The sequence below is a fragment of the Mustela nivalis genome (genome assembly GCF_964662115.1).
Source record: "Mustela nivalis genome assembly, chromosome: 4".
NCBI lineage: Eukaryota > Metazoa > Chordata > Mammalia > Carnivora > Mustelidae > Mustela > Mustela nivalis.
This window is the reverse complement of record NC_139023.1, coordinates 90,076,642-90,092,718: the sequence shown is the minus strand read 5'-3', so window position 1 is coordinate 90,092,718 and position 16,077 is coordinate 90,076,642. Positions and strand designations below refer to the sequence as shown.

At 38.8% G+C, this 16,077-nt stretch overlaps 1 protein-coding gene across 5 annotated transcripts in view; it reads right to left on the bottom strand.

Moving 5' to 3' along the window:
* Positions 1 to 8,826: 8,826 nt before the first annotated feature.
* The window catches only part of SEC24D (SEC24 homolog D, COPII coat complex component), a 105,491-nt gene continuing 98,240 nt past the window's right edge, over positions 8,827 to 16,077 (bottom strand). For all 5 annotated transcript variants that reach the window (XM_082727373.1, XM_082727374.1, XM_082727375.1 and 2 more), the window contains exons 22-23: positions 15,489 to 15,578; positions 8,827 to 9,942 (exon numbers count right to left, since the gene is read on the bottom strand). In XM_082727373.1, coding sequence (XP_082583499.1) covers positions 9,802 to 9,942; positions 15,489 to 15,578 — 231 coding nt within the window. In that variant the 3' untranslated portion in view covers positions 8,827 to 9,801. The remainder of the gene's footprint in view (positions 9,943 to 15,488; positions 15,579 to 16,077) is intronic.

The window sequence follows — 16,077 nt, the reverse complement described above, 5'->3', positions numbered from 1 at the left end:
AATGATCCTTTATTTTCAACTTCAGTAATTATAAAGTATCTAGGTAGAACCGCATTTGTCAAAGTTGACATGAGAATAAAGAAGATAGATGTTCTAATTGCCCAGTGTGGGTCTTTAGAAATTCCAGTTAGGAAGTGACCCCATCTTATAAACAAGACTCTCTAGTTTGGTTCATACCTGGGCCTAGCCAAGAGAAGGCAGCGTTCTTAGTGCTTACCTGGCCTAGTTACCTGTGAGATGTACATCATAATGTCATCTTACTGAGAATTGGGAATGGTGTTTTCGTAGGTTGAAAGTTAAATATGCCCACCATATTTAGAATACAGCAAATAAGAGAGGAGGAGGTCGTGGGGGAAATGCAAGGCCTAGAATTATCTCTTTGACAATGTAATGTGGAATTTTTATAGCACAGGATGGCATTGACGGGTAGTTTTGCTACCCTTCACTTTCAATAAAGGTTGGGGTTATCATTTCTATGACAGAATCTATATTCATTGAGGAAACATTTCCAATGAAAACTCAATAATCTGACCTCTTCTGGCTTTTGATCATCTTTATATTCATTTACATGCTTTACATTTTTAAAAAATTATCTAGGAATTACCCAAAATAAGTAGTAGTTGTTTCACTTACAGATTCCTTATTGGGTAGAAGCTAGTAATTGTGAAATAACCTTACATTTTTCAGTCTAAAAGTTCTAAGATCAGCATATCTGTTATACATAATTACAGTCTTAAGTATTCCAGTACAAATGTTGATGTTTATTTTCATTGGTAATAGTTCTTTCCCTGATAACGTATTTCCCTTCAAAGGATGGAGATTAGGAGGCCTAAAGGACTACAGTTCTTTTGTGGAGGAGTTGATGATGTCATGTAGAACAAATTTTGTGGTGGGGAATATCATACCCAAATCCAACTGACCCAGATTAGACCAAGGGATTATGGAGATATCAATCCAAGATTAAAATGGCACCATGACACAGCACAGTGTGAGAGACGGCAAACTGGGAAGTGGGGATCAAGGGCGGAGAGTCTCGTTATGGCAGCCGGTCACATGTCCAAAGTTGGAATGGATCAGCATGCAGCAGCAGTATACTGTCCTGATGCTCAGGTAAGTCAGAGAGCCACCTGAGTCCTTAGCCCACAAATCTGGAAGCTTAAACTATGTGTCTGTCTCTGTTCTGAAGCTGCGTAAGAGTCATGCCATAGTTTGATTTTAAGTTGATGGAGTTTTAATGGCGAGATGCCTGAGTGGTAGGGTGTTATCCAAAGCTGAGATCCTGTGTCATGGCTGTTAACTAGGAATGATTCCCTTTTATGTCTTACAGAATACTTCCTGCTCATTTTAATTGTTCAATTACAACTTTCTGATTAGTTTCAGCAGCTTATTTTAAAACCTGTACTGCTTTCATCCTGAATTTAACTACAGAAGATTTGGTCTTTGAAGTATAGTTCCAATTTTTTTTCTGATTTGTTTAATCTTTATTACTTTGACAGAATTATGGCCTAGTGGGACTCATTCGAAATAGTAGTTTTTGATCTTAAAGTGTCTTATATTTTTGTGAGTTATTAAAAACAAATTTTTGCTTGTAAGAAGGGCCTTTCTTAGAACAATCCTTGTGGTCCACATAAGATTTTTAGCATTATTCTGTCTTTGATATTTGGTGATAGGGACTGAACTTTGACTTGGGGCTCATATGGAGTCTGTCAGTTCTAAAGCTGTAAATCTAGCACTTCGTAGCCATGGAAGACTCCAATTCTGGAAAAGCCACATTATTCCTGCTCACAAGGCCTCTACTCAAATAGAAATAGTGCTAGCTGTAGTGCACAGAGAAAAGTACCTCATTTAATCTAGAAAATTATTTTCCAGCAAACCCTCTTTCCAGTATTAGGCAAAATGTTAAAATGATCAGTTTGTGTGTGTATGTTACACTTCAGGTCTCCGTGACTGGAGGTGCTAATAAATAGTGAAATTGTTAAGGTAGGTTTTTTCCAAAAATAATTCTAACTGATGGAGAATCTAGAGGTCAACAGTATAAAATGCATACAGGAACCAAGTATATAATACAAATTGGTGAAACAAGCCATGAATTTGTTTTATAGTGGAGTAAGTATCTTTTTTGGCATACTTTGTTTGCATATTAAACATGGGAATATTTACTTTCATTTATCTCGCCTGTTTTCCCAGTTCGGTGGGTTTTTTTCGAGTCCTAAGAAAAGCAGAGCAGCACAGAGCACTTAATCTCAGGCCCATGGAGACTAGAGAGAAATGTAGGGGGACGGGAGAGCTCACACCCCGGGGTAAGGTGGACATCACCACTCAGCTCCACCTCGTCGTCACCACACAGGGAAGACAGTAAGTTTGAGCTATTCATGTGAAATCTCCCTGATTTTTAGATGTTGGCAATTAAATTTGTGTCCTTTGCTACATTTTGTTTTGTTAAAATTAGTTTCGCTAGCTAAATCCTGCATGCATATTTTAAATTCTGGTCTCTCACCACCAGTGACCAAATTTATTTAAATAGAAGATCAAAAAAGGTTACTCAATTGGAGCAGGGAGCCATCAGCTTTGGAAGCGTGTGATGTAGTTGATGTACTTTGGAACATTCATAGAAGATCGCGGATGTAGACTAATACTTTCAAGTGGCAAAAAGCGGCACCTTGGTGGCTCAGTCGTTAAGCGGCTGCCTTCGGCTCAGATCATGATCCCAGCATCCTGGGATTGAGCCCCACATCAGGTTCCCTGCTCCACAGGAAGCCTGCTTCTCCCTCTCCTGCTACCCCTGCTTGTGTTCCCAAACTCCCTCACTCTCTCTCTCTCTGTAAAATAAGTAAATAAAATCTTTTAAAAAAAAAAAAAAAAGTGGCATACAGTGACGGGACTGCAAGCCATTTGTCCAGTGGGAGAATATGTAGAGGTCTAGGCCCGTGTTGTCACAAGACATACCTCTTATAGAATCCCATACCTATATTTACAGTTAATATCATAAAAGAGTAACTACTTTTTTTTTTTTAATAAATAAAGCTTTTCTTTTATTTTATTAAAGATTTTTTTATTTATTTGACAGAGAGATGACAATAGGCAGAGAGGCAGGCAGAGAGAGCTGGGGAAGCAGGCTCCCTGCTGAGCAGACAGACATGCGGGGCTCTATCCCAGGACCTCGATCCCAGGATCATGACCTGAGCTGAAGGCAGAGGCTTTAACCCATTGAGCCACCCAGGTGCCCCAAAGAGTAGCTACATTATTCTGTTTTGTCTTCTTAAAGCAGAGGACAAAAAATCAGTTTTGTTCAGAGATAGTTTAGTAGTTTATGCTGGTTAAGTTACTAAGGTTATTGCCTAAATGTCTTACAGAATTTGCTGTCATTTTACAGTTTAATGCTTCTCAAGACAACTTCTGGATAGACACATACTTTAATATTTAGTAAAGGAGAGGCTTTTAATGTAAAAATGAGCAATAATAATAGAACAATTGTAATATACTTTAATAAAAGTTACGTGAATGTCATCTTCCTCAAATTGTCTTATTGAACCATACTGCTCCTTTTCGTGATGATGTGAATGTTAAAGTGCCTATGTGATGAGATGAAGTGGGGTGAGGGATACAGGCGTCGTGGTGTAAGTTAGGCTACTCCTGACCTGACAGTATGTCAGAGGAGGATCATCTGCTTCTGGACCATGACTGACCTCAAGTAACTGAAACCATGGAAGGCAAAACCACAGATAAAGGGGGACTGCAGGATCATTATAATTAAGAGTATCCTGTCTATAAAAATTCCAAAGCAAAATTTAAGCAAATATAATCACAAATGTGAGTTTATCAGCCAACTAAGTTCCTGAATCTTAAATCCCATCTCCTCCATGAGATGAGGCTAACAAGATACTGGATCGAGATGGCATTAGAACCTCTTTGGGGAACATTCCTGTTTCTGATTGCTTTCACTTGTCCCAACGCAAGTGTAAGACTGCCGGAGGTACCAGTCTTTGTCTACTCATTTCGTCCTGACTTATAACTCTGCTGCTTGTGCTCTCAGAAATGAGTCTTTGTCATTTATAAAAAGGCAGCGATGTGCTTTCTCAGCTTTTCATGTACAGCACATAGTAAGGGGCTAATAAATAGTCCCTTACTCCTTTGCTTGCTTAGTAATTGGAAAAAATGCCAGAGGATTTTTAATATCCTTCTCTGTCCATTTCTTTTCCCTTCTACTTTCTTGGCTACATAAGAGGACTGCTTTTCTAATAAGGATTTTTTTTCCTCTCAAGAGAACATTATTTTTGAGGCTGAGGCAACAAAGTAATTTCCACTGACTTACCACCTATCAGCAGATTTATAGAATGAATTTTCTTTCATTTGAGTTCAAAGACAGACCTGATTCTTTCCTCAGGTTATAAATTTTCTTTCTACCAAATGTAACCTGTAAAGTAAGGAAAACAGTTTAACTACATCTGTATCACTTTGTTAGTAACAGGTTAAGTATAAAGACTACATCCCTCCTATAAGGAATAGTGGACCTAGTAACAGGTTGCTTGAGAGGACAGGGTAGCTGAGGATTGGCTTAGGGGGGCACTTGGGGATTCTGGGACACTGCTGCTGAGTAGTAACACTGTCAGGGAGAGGTGGCCTCATTCAGAAATAGCTGCATGGCTAGGAAAGTGTCCCCAGACATTCATCTATGCTAGGAATGTCCCTAGACATTCATCTCCCACAAGTGCACTGTGGAAGCAGAGAAGCACTGGAATTCAGGAGACTGCAGGTGGGCCTTGACGCTAGTCATCAGTGTGAGCCAAAGAGAGTAGAGTTTCCTTGCCAGTCCTGGGAAATAGACATTCACATTCAATTAGTCTGATTTTTAAAATGAGACCTTTTTTTTTCCTTTCTCACTAGAGGTTGTACATTCATATCTGCTAAATGTGCTTTGCCCTAATTCATAATGTAATAACCTTTTTCCCAAATAGCATATTGGGCCCTTAAAACATTAATTGAGTAACATTAATCTAAACCCCATGGTATATCCAAAAACTATTTTTCAAACAAGAATAATATATAAAGAGTTTTTTCATGACTCAAGAAATAACCTGTTCAAAACATAGGGACTTAGGAAACTAGTCTTCTATAAAATATCTTAAAATTGAAAATCCTTATTGCAAAAGTTTTAGATGTAGGACAGGTAACAATCTTTTAATATTAAAAAAAGTACACCCTGAAAGATTTTGCAAAACTCATGTACTCTTGAAACCTATAGTCACTATTGTTGTAATGATTATTTCCTTAACTAGACACTAGTCCTTTTGCTTCCCTAAATTTATTTTGTTCTTTATGTGAGTTAAAACTGGATTTTCAGGGGCACCTAGGTGGCTCCGTCTATTGAGTCTGCCTTCGGCTCAGGTCGTGATCTCAGGGTCTTGGGATTGATTCCCCTGTTGGACTCCCTACTCAGAAGGGAGTCTGCTTCTCCCTCTCCGTCTGCCCCTTCCCCTGCTTGTGCTCTCTCTCTCTCTCTCAAATAAACAAAATCTTACAAAAACCCCTGGATATTGATGTATTAAGTCTGGATAACAGTAGCTCTGGAAATCATGTTTACAAGGACATGCTTTGGGAATTGGAAGGGTTTGGCCTGGAAGGGACACAATAGCAGTATGTGGTAGCTTTAAACTCTGAAAACTGCTATCCAGTGAATGAAGACTTCACCTATGGCCTCAAGAGAGAGAGTCAGCTGGCAGCAAAAGGGAAACATTTCAGGAAAACAATGTGCTAAATACAATTTTCTCTCAGACAGAACTGTTCTTAAAAGTGGCTGCTTAGGGAAGGAACAAGCTTCTTATCCGTGTCTCAAGAAGAGGCCAAGAAATAGCCATAAGAGATGATGATGACTAAGGGATTTTTACTGCCTTTTCCCACTGAGATTGTTTTTCTTTTTACCCAGTTTAGTCAGGATTACACCTGTGTTTTCAGCAGTTAAAATTTACAAAGTCAGTTCTCCCCAGAGAATTGCCTTTTCTGAAAGATTGACCAACCATTCTGAAAGGTTTCGGACACTTTAGAGTATAATGCCTCCTAGTGGAGCAGAAGTTCAATTTCATGTATCTTTCCATATTCCAAAACATGATCTGAAAATTTGGTTCTTACTCTTATTGTTTTATTAAGAAGCATGTTCCCATCTGACTGAACATTTAAAAAAAATTAACATACCATTCCTAGTTATTCTCAGTCTCCTGTCATTAGGTTAGATTTGTAGAAGTGAAGGTAGAGCCATTTAGTAACTTTCTCAAAGATGTGTATTCTTTTGAGTAAATACTTACTTCTTCATAATGGCTCCTCCAAATGCAAAATATAAATTCTTGTCTTTGGCTTATATTTTACTGGAGTTTTGGTTTTTAACACTTTAAAGTAGTTTAGGCTATAGTTTCCTCATATTGATATATTTATTTTAATATCTGAAACCATATTTTAATTGGACATTTCTATAGCATTGAAAGATAGCTTGGTTTTGAGGCTATTGGTTAAGATACGGCATAAAAGCAAATACAACTAGGAGCCAGATTAGTCCTAGTTTTCATGATCTTTTGCATGTTTAATAAAAAAAAACCAATAAAATAACAGCAATGAACACTTAAATAGCACTATGTGTCAGGGACTAGTCTAAGCCCTTACACTTATTAACCTAATATTTCAAACAAATGAGTAGGAAACCAAGGCACAGAAAGGTTTCTAACTTGCCCCGAAGTTCCATTTCACATGGAGCTGGTATAGAAATCCATCTCAGTGGTTCCATAGCCCATGAGGATCTACTGTTCTCAAGGTTTAGGAAAGGGAATGTACTATTTCCAAACACCGTGGAATAGCACTCACCATTTTTGGTGGAAAGTGGTCCTTCAGGATTCATTGGAGCATTTCCATTATGTATTGGATTTCTTTTCCCATTGAAAGCTAATCTCCATTTGTACTCCGTATTATATTACCTTTTGTCTTCCAAGAATCTTACTCTTCCAAATATTTTTTCTCTGTCCAGTCTTCAACATTTTTTTTTTTTTTGAGTTGATGTAACTACTGCTACTATTTATTCTTCCAATATAATACTGGCTTCTTTCCATCAGTGTTTAAATGTCAAATCCCTGACAGTCTTAAAATAAATCCTGTCCTTCCTCTGTGACTCTCTGATCCCCTTCTTGAGTTGCCTCCCCTCTGACTCCTGTTGCTCAACTTATTCCAATCTAGCATTCAAGTTCATTGAGCCTGTAAAAGGGTTGTCACCAAACTCACCCATGACCTTTTTACTAATTCCAACATACCTTTTAGTCTTTAACTTCCTTTTCCCAAAGGGAAAGGCTGTAACTTGGTTGCCCACTCTTTCCATGCCCCCCTTACCTTGGTTTTATGATGTCCTATTGCCAGGTTTTCCTTCTTAACCTCTCTGGCCCTTCTCCCAGTCTTCTCAGGTTTCCACTTCATTATCTGTCTCAGGGATTTGCTGCCCTCTCACTACAGAATTGCCCTGGGTTTTTTCATCTATTTTGTACTATTTCTTTTTCTCTGTATGTAGATGACTTGCAAATTTCCAGCCCAGAGCTCACTCCTGAGCCTCAGGCCCATATTTTTAGGTGCTGTAATATATCTCACTTGCATAGTTTACAAGCTACCTTGCAAATTCTTTCAATTACCTGGCTCATGTCTACTAATTCTTTCAGGTCTCAGCTTCAGTATAATTAATGGGAAATCTTTATGGACTAGACCTTGCCCCCTAGCTAGACTAGGTCACATATCCCTGACATATAGATATATCAGGAATCTATATATCATATATATATATATATATATGTATATATATATATATATATAATACATAAATATTTATAAATGTATACATATAAAATTTATATATACAAAAAATAAAATGTAATGGCTTGTTACACCATTTATGAAAACCGCTTTAACTGTCAAGATGGCAGGGGTTTTGTTTATCTCTCCAGTAAAGGGCAGAGTGCTTGGCATATAGAAGTGTGATATTTAAGTTAGACCATACTACTTTATAGAATGGCACATTCTTTGAGCACCTAATTACTTAGTAGGTTCTTCATTCAACTGAGCTGTACCTTGTCACTTCTTTGTATTGGTTCTGTTTTTCTACTGTAGGCAAATATAGAACAATCCTTAGACTACCTTCAAGTGAATAAAGGAATGTGCTCTGGCCTTCTAGTTTACATAGAGCATGGTACCTTGAACTGAACACTTATGTAGGTGTGGTCTGGTCTCATCTCAGAGGAGGGCCATTGCTATACTCATCTGACAGCCTATCCCTGTAAGAGAGTAACTTGATTACATCTGCTTTTCTCCCACTGTAGATTCATGCTGACAAACTCCCTCAGTTCTTTTTTAAGTACTGTTGTTTCCAAGGAGCATCTGCATGTGCATTTTTTTTGGACACTGGTTCAGGATTATACATTTCTTCTTAAACTCATCCAAGTCAATCTGAAACATCATGCCAGTTGTCTAACGTGGGAATAGAGTTTAATCTTGTTAGTGTATTTGTTGTTCTACTCAATTTCATGACATCTATTAATTTATGAATAAACCTTATTAGCTGCGTAATCGTAGACAGGTCCTGATTTAATCACTTCAAGTCTATTTCTTCACCTGTGAATGGGACTGGTAATAAAAGTGGAGTTACCATGAGGAATAAATGTTTGCAAAATACCCAGTGTGGTTCTTAGGACATTGTAGGTACTCAATATACTTAACTCTTCTTATTTATTCATATCACTGATACCAAAGTTGAACAGGGCAGATACAGTTCAGATGCCTGTGTCAGACCACTCAAAACCACTCTCCTAGGTTTATATATATTCTTTAATAATGGTCTCATATAGGCCATTTCAATTAATCTGTCCACAAGGACATATCAGAGAATTTTTAAAAATGTATTTCTCAAGTACACTGTCTCTGATATTTCTTAGGTTGATTTATTCACCTAACACTTCCCAACCCTCAAAAAAAAAACTTTAGTTTTCCAAATTTTTTCTTAGCCATTTAAACAACTTTTCCAAGACATGAATACCACCCTTATTTCTTTTTAAAATCTCAAAAGACCTAAAAAAATCTCTACCTGTTGAGTAAGAGCATATGAAGTGATTTATTGGTACCAGTTAATATCCATTATATACAGGTAGAAACCCTCAAAATTGTACAGAGAACCATTAAGAATATAGATAAAGACAGTTTTATAGACAACAACTGGAAAACAGTTTTAACATACACAACATATAATTATGAAAAAAAAAAAAGTAGAACATAAATTGTTCTACCAAATAGATTCCAAGGTTATTAAAAGTCTGCTATGCAAACCTTAAGTTGAAAAACATGTTCAATGGGTGTTACATGGTTTAAAAAAATTAAGTATAATGTAAAAATTGTATTTTTTCCCTCACTGCAAATGGGAGAGCCAAGACAACTTTTTACCTCAAATCTATACATTTTGAAAAATAATTTATATGTCTAGCACAAAGAAAGAAAATTGAGAATGTTTACAGTTCTGTAAACTAAGCCTTTCATGAAATGCAAACTGTATGACTTTTAACAGTTAGAAATTGTGCAATCAGAAATAGACTGTTCCCTTTATAAAGGTACAATTGTACCTTCATTGACTTTATACCTGAGCACCAAAGCTGAAGTCCTAAATGTCGTCCTGGAAAGCTATTTTGAAAATGAGCAAGAAATCAAAACTAGCCTGTTATCATCTGGAGAATTAGGCACCAAGAAGGAGATTATCTCCTTAGAAATGCAACATCAACAATAGAGAAGATTCAATTAATTAAGCAGCTGGCAGATCTCTTTGTGAACACAACAAAGGAAATCCACATAAGATGATCCTCCATAAAGTCCTTTGTCTTCTACCAGGAACTGTCGGAAAACCATTTCTGGCTGCTCCCGCTGCTTTACTATTGTCAGCTAGGAAAAAAATAATAAGGCCGGTGGTTATAAACATTCTCTGAATGTGGCTCAATTTTATATGCCTATATTTCACCAAAATTATTTAACGTACATTGTGTATGAGGCCTTGGAGGATGATGGGAAAGTGTTCATTATCCAGAGTGGAGGGAGGCACTGACCCCAAAACCATAAAAACCCAAGACATACAACACTAAGTGGCAATGATGAAACATAAGCAAAGCACCATGGGAAAGGCTTCACAGTGGTAATAATGATCACTTGAGCCTTAAAGGATCATGTAGGATTTCCTTAAGGATAGGGGTGGGGTGGGCTTAGAGGGCATTCCATAATGGGGTGCCATGCACCATGTACCAAAGACAGACATGGCTAGCAAAATGAATTAATAGTCTTTTTTTTTTTTTTAAGATATTTTTTATTTATTTGACGGGGGTGGGGGAGGTCACACATAGTCAGGCAGGCAGAGAGAGGAGGAAGCAGGCTCTCTGCTGAGCGGAGAGCCTGATGTGGGGCTCGATCCCAGGAACCTGAGATCATGACCTGAGCCGAAGGCAGAGGCCTTAACCCACTGAGCCACCCAGGTGCCCCATGAATTAATAGTCTTAAAGTCAGAGAAAAGTTAGGGACAAACCACCTCAAGGTTAGGGAAAACTATTTAAATGAGTCTGAGCTTTTGTAGGAATTGTGATCCAGGGAAAGTGCTTCAGGACAAAATGAGTTAACTAGTAGCACTACGAGATGAGGGAAACTCATCAGGAAGCAGTTGGAGGCACTGAGGTGGGAGGCAATCGGGATTTGCAGTGAAGATGGGAAGGGAAGAGATTTGAGAGGTGCTACATGGGTAGAGAATGTGACCCTTGATCTCAGTGTCCTGAGTTCAAGCCCCACATTAGGCATGGAACCTACTGAAAAAAAAAGGAAGAAAAAGAAACAACTGAGAGGCACTACAGAGGTGGACTGTACAGGGGACCCTTGTTCCCTGCACATAACAATGATCTAGGGCTGTGCAGTCCAGTACTGTAGCCACCAGCAACACGTGATTATCAATCACTTGAAACATGGCTAGTCTGAATTGGGTTGTGTTGTAAATGTAAAATTAACACAAGGGATTTCTAAGATTTTGAGAAAAAGAAAACGTAAAACTCACTAACTGCATATCCATATGGAAATGCTATTTTGGATATACTGGGTTAATAATAGATTACTAAAATGACTCTTCTACATTTCTAACATGACTACTAAGAAATGCAGAATTACATATGCAGCTTGCATTATTGGACAATGCTGCCCTAGGGGAAGAGGTGCATGGGAAAAAAGCCCAGAAGGGGGAAGCCTTGGCAGAACACTTGGAGCCCTGGTCCTTACTCACTCACTCACTCCTGTTTTCAGGTAGTCACAGATGACAATCTGAATGGTCAGAATTTGTTATCTACTGAGCTATGAGTGGAGTTAACGGAGCACACACACAAAACAAGTTCTCCCTGCCTGCTTCATGGCATTCCCCTCACTTGCTCTCACCTAGTGAAACCACCAGAAAGGTCTGCAGTTACCGGCTGCAGGGAGGAAGGTACATTGCATTTCGGCCAGGAGGGACTGGCCCTCCCTAGTTTTGCTTTAGTTACCAAGTAGAATGATATTGTCAACACAATTTGCTTTCTTTCCTTTCTGCTATTTTGGCCTGGCTCCTAGGCTGATAAGCTTTAAACCACCCCTGGCCTGATAAAAATACAACAGCTGCTACCACCACTACAGCTCAGCGAACTTATATGGGTACAGACAAGGTGTGGTGTCTTGGCTTTCAGGTGTCATTGCCAGGCATGGGGACGCCGCACTGGAACAGCAGTGTGGATGGGCGCACCTCCATCCCAACACAGGGAAGCACAACTAACCTTCAACGGAAACTTCTCCAAAGGAGATTAAAACTTGCAGCCTGGTGAGCCTGAAGCCAAGGCCATTTTCTTTTTACTGGTTATGACTGTCCCTGACAGGCAAGAGCAATGTGGGTCTGGCCTCAGTGAAACAGCCCAGGCTGACACTGGGCAGAATGAGACATTGTGAAGGGAAGGATTTGAGACTCTAATCTTTTTAGAATTTAATCTGTCTATGGGAATTAATGGGAGGAAGTCCATATTATACATATGCTGTTGCTGCCATTCACTTGGGTTATTTATTTTCCAGTGGTGATCACTGTAAAACCTCCTTCGATGAAGGGTGTCTGGCTATGATCTGAGGTGGAAATAGAATAGGAAATGAATTTCACCTTAGGGAGAAACTTAGCTTTAAGGTAAAAAAACAAATACCCTGATTCAGGACACCTGGGTGGTTCTGTTGCTTAAACATCTGACTTCAACTCAAGTCATGATCTCGGGGTCCTGGGATGGAGCCCCACATTAGGCTCCCCTCCTCAGCAGGGAGTCTGCTTCTGCCTCCCCCTCTACCCTTCCCTCTGCTCATGCTGTTTCTGTCTCTCAAATAAATCAATAAATTCTTAAAAAAAAAAAAATTCTGGCTCTACCATTTGAGTTTCTATAGACAAAGTTGAACATCCCACTACTAGTTCCAGAATGACACAGAAAGTATGGTGGAAGGTCTCAGGAAGCAGATTCATGGAAGTGGTGGCAAGCCATCTTAGTTGTCTCGACATGCTGGTGATCTTCTTAAGGAGTAAACCATACAACTAAGAGGAAAAAATACTGGGATGCACTGGGGAATCCGTATTTTATCAGCCCCCTTCCTTTACCATGCTATAAGGAGGGAACTAGCCTTGTAGAGTGGGAAGAGGATATGAAAATGATCATTGCTGGTGTCCCTCCCAGCCTCATGTGTACCCTCTTCATGGAAGAACCGACTATCTCGGGTAGTCCCCGTTTATCTTCTTTAGGTCACGGTACCAGGCACCTTAAAGAATCATAGCACTTCAAGAGCCATTCTCATTTCTCATGGCCTGCCTCATATGAAACAGTATTAAATAATGAGAGTGATTAGGATCACCCCAAAGAACGAGCTGAATGAGAAGAGAGCAGCAGACACAACTCCGGGGAATGCCAACTCTTCTTAAGGGGCAGATAAACGAAAAGAATCTAAAGAAAAAGGTCAGTTGAGAAAGAAGCATCATGAGAATATGACATTTTGAAAACTGACAGAAGAGAAAATTGGAGGAAAACGGTAATATTCAATTTTGCAATTGTTGTCAAGGGACTGAGAATCAATTTCTTTAGCTGTTTGGCCATTTTAGATAGCTGGAGACATGGGAATAAGGGAATATATGCAGTTAACAGATAGCTTTTTCAAGAAGCATGGTGATAAAACGCCCGGTACCTTGCTAGTACTTAATACAAGTTTGTAGAATGAAATCAAAGAAAAGGGAAGCAGAATCTTGGAGAATCAGGAGCTTCAATAAAGGGAGATTCGAACGGCTTATAAACTGAAAGGAGCCAATGGGAAGGGACTAATCTAGAAAACACACAGGGAAGAAGAGAATGGCAAACACTGGGAACACAGAGAACTTGGAGCAGGGCAGGACTAGAATTTATCAGTGAGACGTCTGATTTCGGTAGTCTTCCCAGATATCGTGTGATACCAATCTTTCTTTTTGTCCCCCACAAATGCAAGACCACGAAGGCATGATAAGAGGATTGTTTAAAAAGCTAATGAGCATACCCCAGAAGGCAGCAGGGCCTTCTGGATTTGATTTTGCTGTTCTTGACCCTTTCATTCCAGTTTTTTAATTCTCCTCTTCAATTCTGACTCTTTAAAAAAGATCTAAAGACTCTATAAATGTGTTTTTATTTCCTTTGTGTGGTCTATTTTCCAAAAGTGAGGACCAAACGTATAATGCTATATGCATTGGACTAAGCACCGGGGGCTAGACTTCATCTGTCCTGATCCAGCTGTGAGACAGAAACCCAGAAACTTCCATATCTGTTAGTTGGTGCTGGAGCATGCTGAAAGGCAGCAGTTAGACCAGGTGTCTTCTAGAGTCCTTTCAACTCTAACCACTACAGATTTTAAATTTTCAAATTTGTAATACAGATAGTACCCTGAAAAGGCTAAAGAAGTCTATATTTGCAAGTGGCACATAAGAAAATTTGACTTAAGTAGTCAAGCCAAAATTATTTAACATGGAACTGCTTGTATCTTATTCACATGTGTCCAGAGCTTATCCCAGATATTTTTTAATTAAAGCCAACATGACTTATTAAAGCTAACATGCACTATTAGAGCAGGTGGGAGAAAGCAGAGAGACAGGTTTTATTTTCCCTGGAAGGAGAGGCTCCTGAGCACAAGGATGGTCTCCACGTTTAGCCTCTTCTCTGCAAACAGGGCAGGTGGTGGGGATCCCGCTCCCACAGCTGGGATGAAGGTCGATGGATCGTCACTGCTCTGCACTCAATACCACTGGTTCTCTTTTTTTGTTTCATGAAACCATAGATTTAATTACATGCCTCCAAGGCCTTCAGAGAGTGTCCTATGAAAAATGTTTTTACTGTGAGCCTTCTCTGCCATCTCTAGGTCCTACCCTAAAACTGAAGCCAAGTAGATGCCATATGGTATGAGAACAGTTCTAGAAATGTTCTGTGTTCACCCAGTCATCCTCGAGATTACAAAGCTCTGCACTAATTCGGTTTACCTCAGTACTGCCTAAAGTTGATGTGTGCATGCATGAATATCTTTCACGGCTAAGGATGTTGATTTACATTAATATCGTGTATATTTCAGGGAAAAATGACCCCTAAGTCCCTGGCTATTGCAGAGGCCTGCCTACAGGTGAGTGTCCTATACCACTGCAGGGAGTAGTACAGTAATAAACCATCACCTTGAGCTTGAGAAGGAAGATAGGTGAGTAGCTGGGACTCAGTAACAAGGCATAATCTTCCCGAGTTATAGACAGTTTATATTCTTTTATTAAACTTAAAGGCTTGAAGGGCTTAGAAGGGCTAGGATAACAAACTACTCAGAGATCACAAATCTAAAGTTGTAAAAATAAAATTTTAAAGGTGTTCTGAATGATAGTTCTATATAACTAAGTAATTTTAAGCTCCAAAGGCAGTCATTTCATAGTCTGTTAATGATATCAACTGTTACTAAGCCATAAAGAAGTTCTTTCTTTTTTTTTTTTAAAGATTTTATTTATTTATTTGACAGAGAGAGATCACAAGTAGGCAGAGAGAGAGAGAGAGGAGGAAGCAGGCTCCCTGCCGAGCAGAGAGCCCGATGTGGGACTCGATCCCAGGACCCTGAGATCATGACCTGAGCCAAAGGCAGCGGCTTAACCCACTGAGCCACCCAGGCGCCCCCATAAAGCAGTTCTTGATTACTAAGTTAATAATTACTAAAATAACCCATGGGCAACCTGTGGTGATACCTATTTACTTATTATTATTATTTTTTATGTTTGCATCTGTTGAATAGGTAGATATATTAGAGGTTAGTGTGAGTTTTCTACCAAAGATCATGTTATAAAAATATAGGACATGCATTTACAAAGTCTGTAATGAAATACAAATAAACACTTAAAGAAAGGGAAAAAAAAATCTCATTCTTACCTTCATTGAATATGGCCTCTTTTGTTGGATAATACTGATTATCATTCTGAGTGTTTGAGAGTATGGGTTTCCAACTTCAGGCAGTGTTGTCTAAATTTAAGAAAACCAAAGTTAAAGTTTCAATGTAATTGACAGCATTTAGACAGAAGCAGCAATGAAATTATTAGCATGTTGAAGTTAGAAAACACCCTTCTACACCATATATTTGATTAGCTTAGTTCCTTTACCTAAAAACCAAAAATGTGAAAAAAATGCACTAAAAATTATTCATTCTTATTGGGATACATTTCCACCAACTAACTCTCTATTGAAAATAAACTCCCTTCTCTAGAATTTGACACATGTACACCACTGAAATGACACAACAGGTATATACAAAGGATATCTTTGGATCTTTGGATCATTCACCATGATGTTTAATCCCTTTGTAAGATGGCTACTTCAGGGCTTTGTCATGGGAGAAAAGATGAACTTTATTCCTTCAGTGGATCCACTTCAGGACCATGAATTGTTACCATATTTAGAAAATGCCATCCAAATACCACTGTTTCAAAATTAAGACAAACCATCAAATGCTGATTTCTCAAGA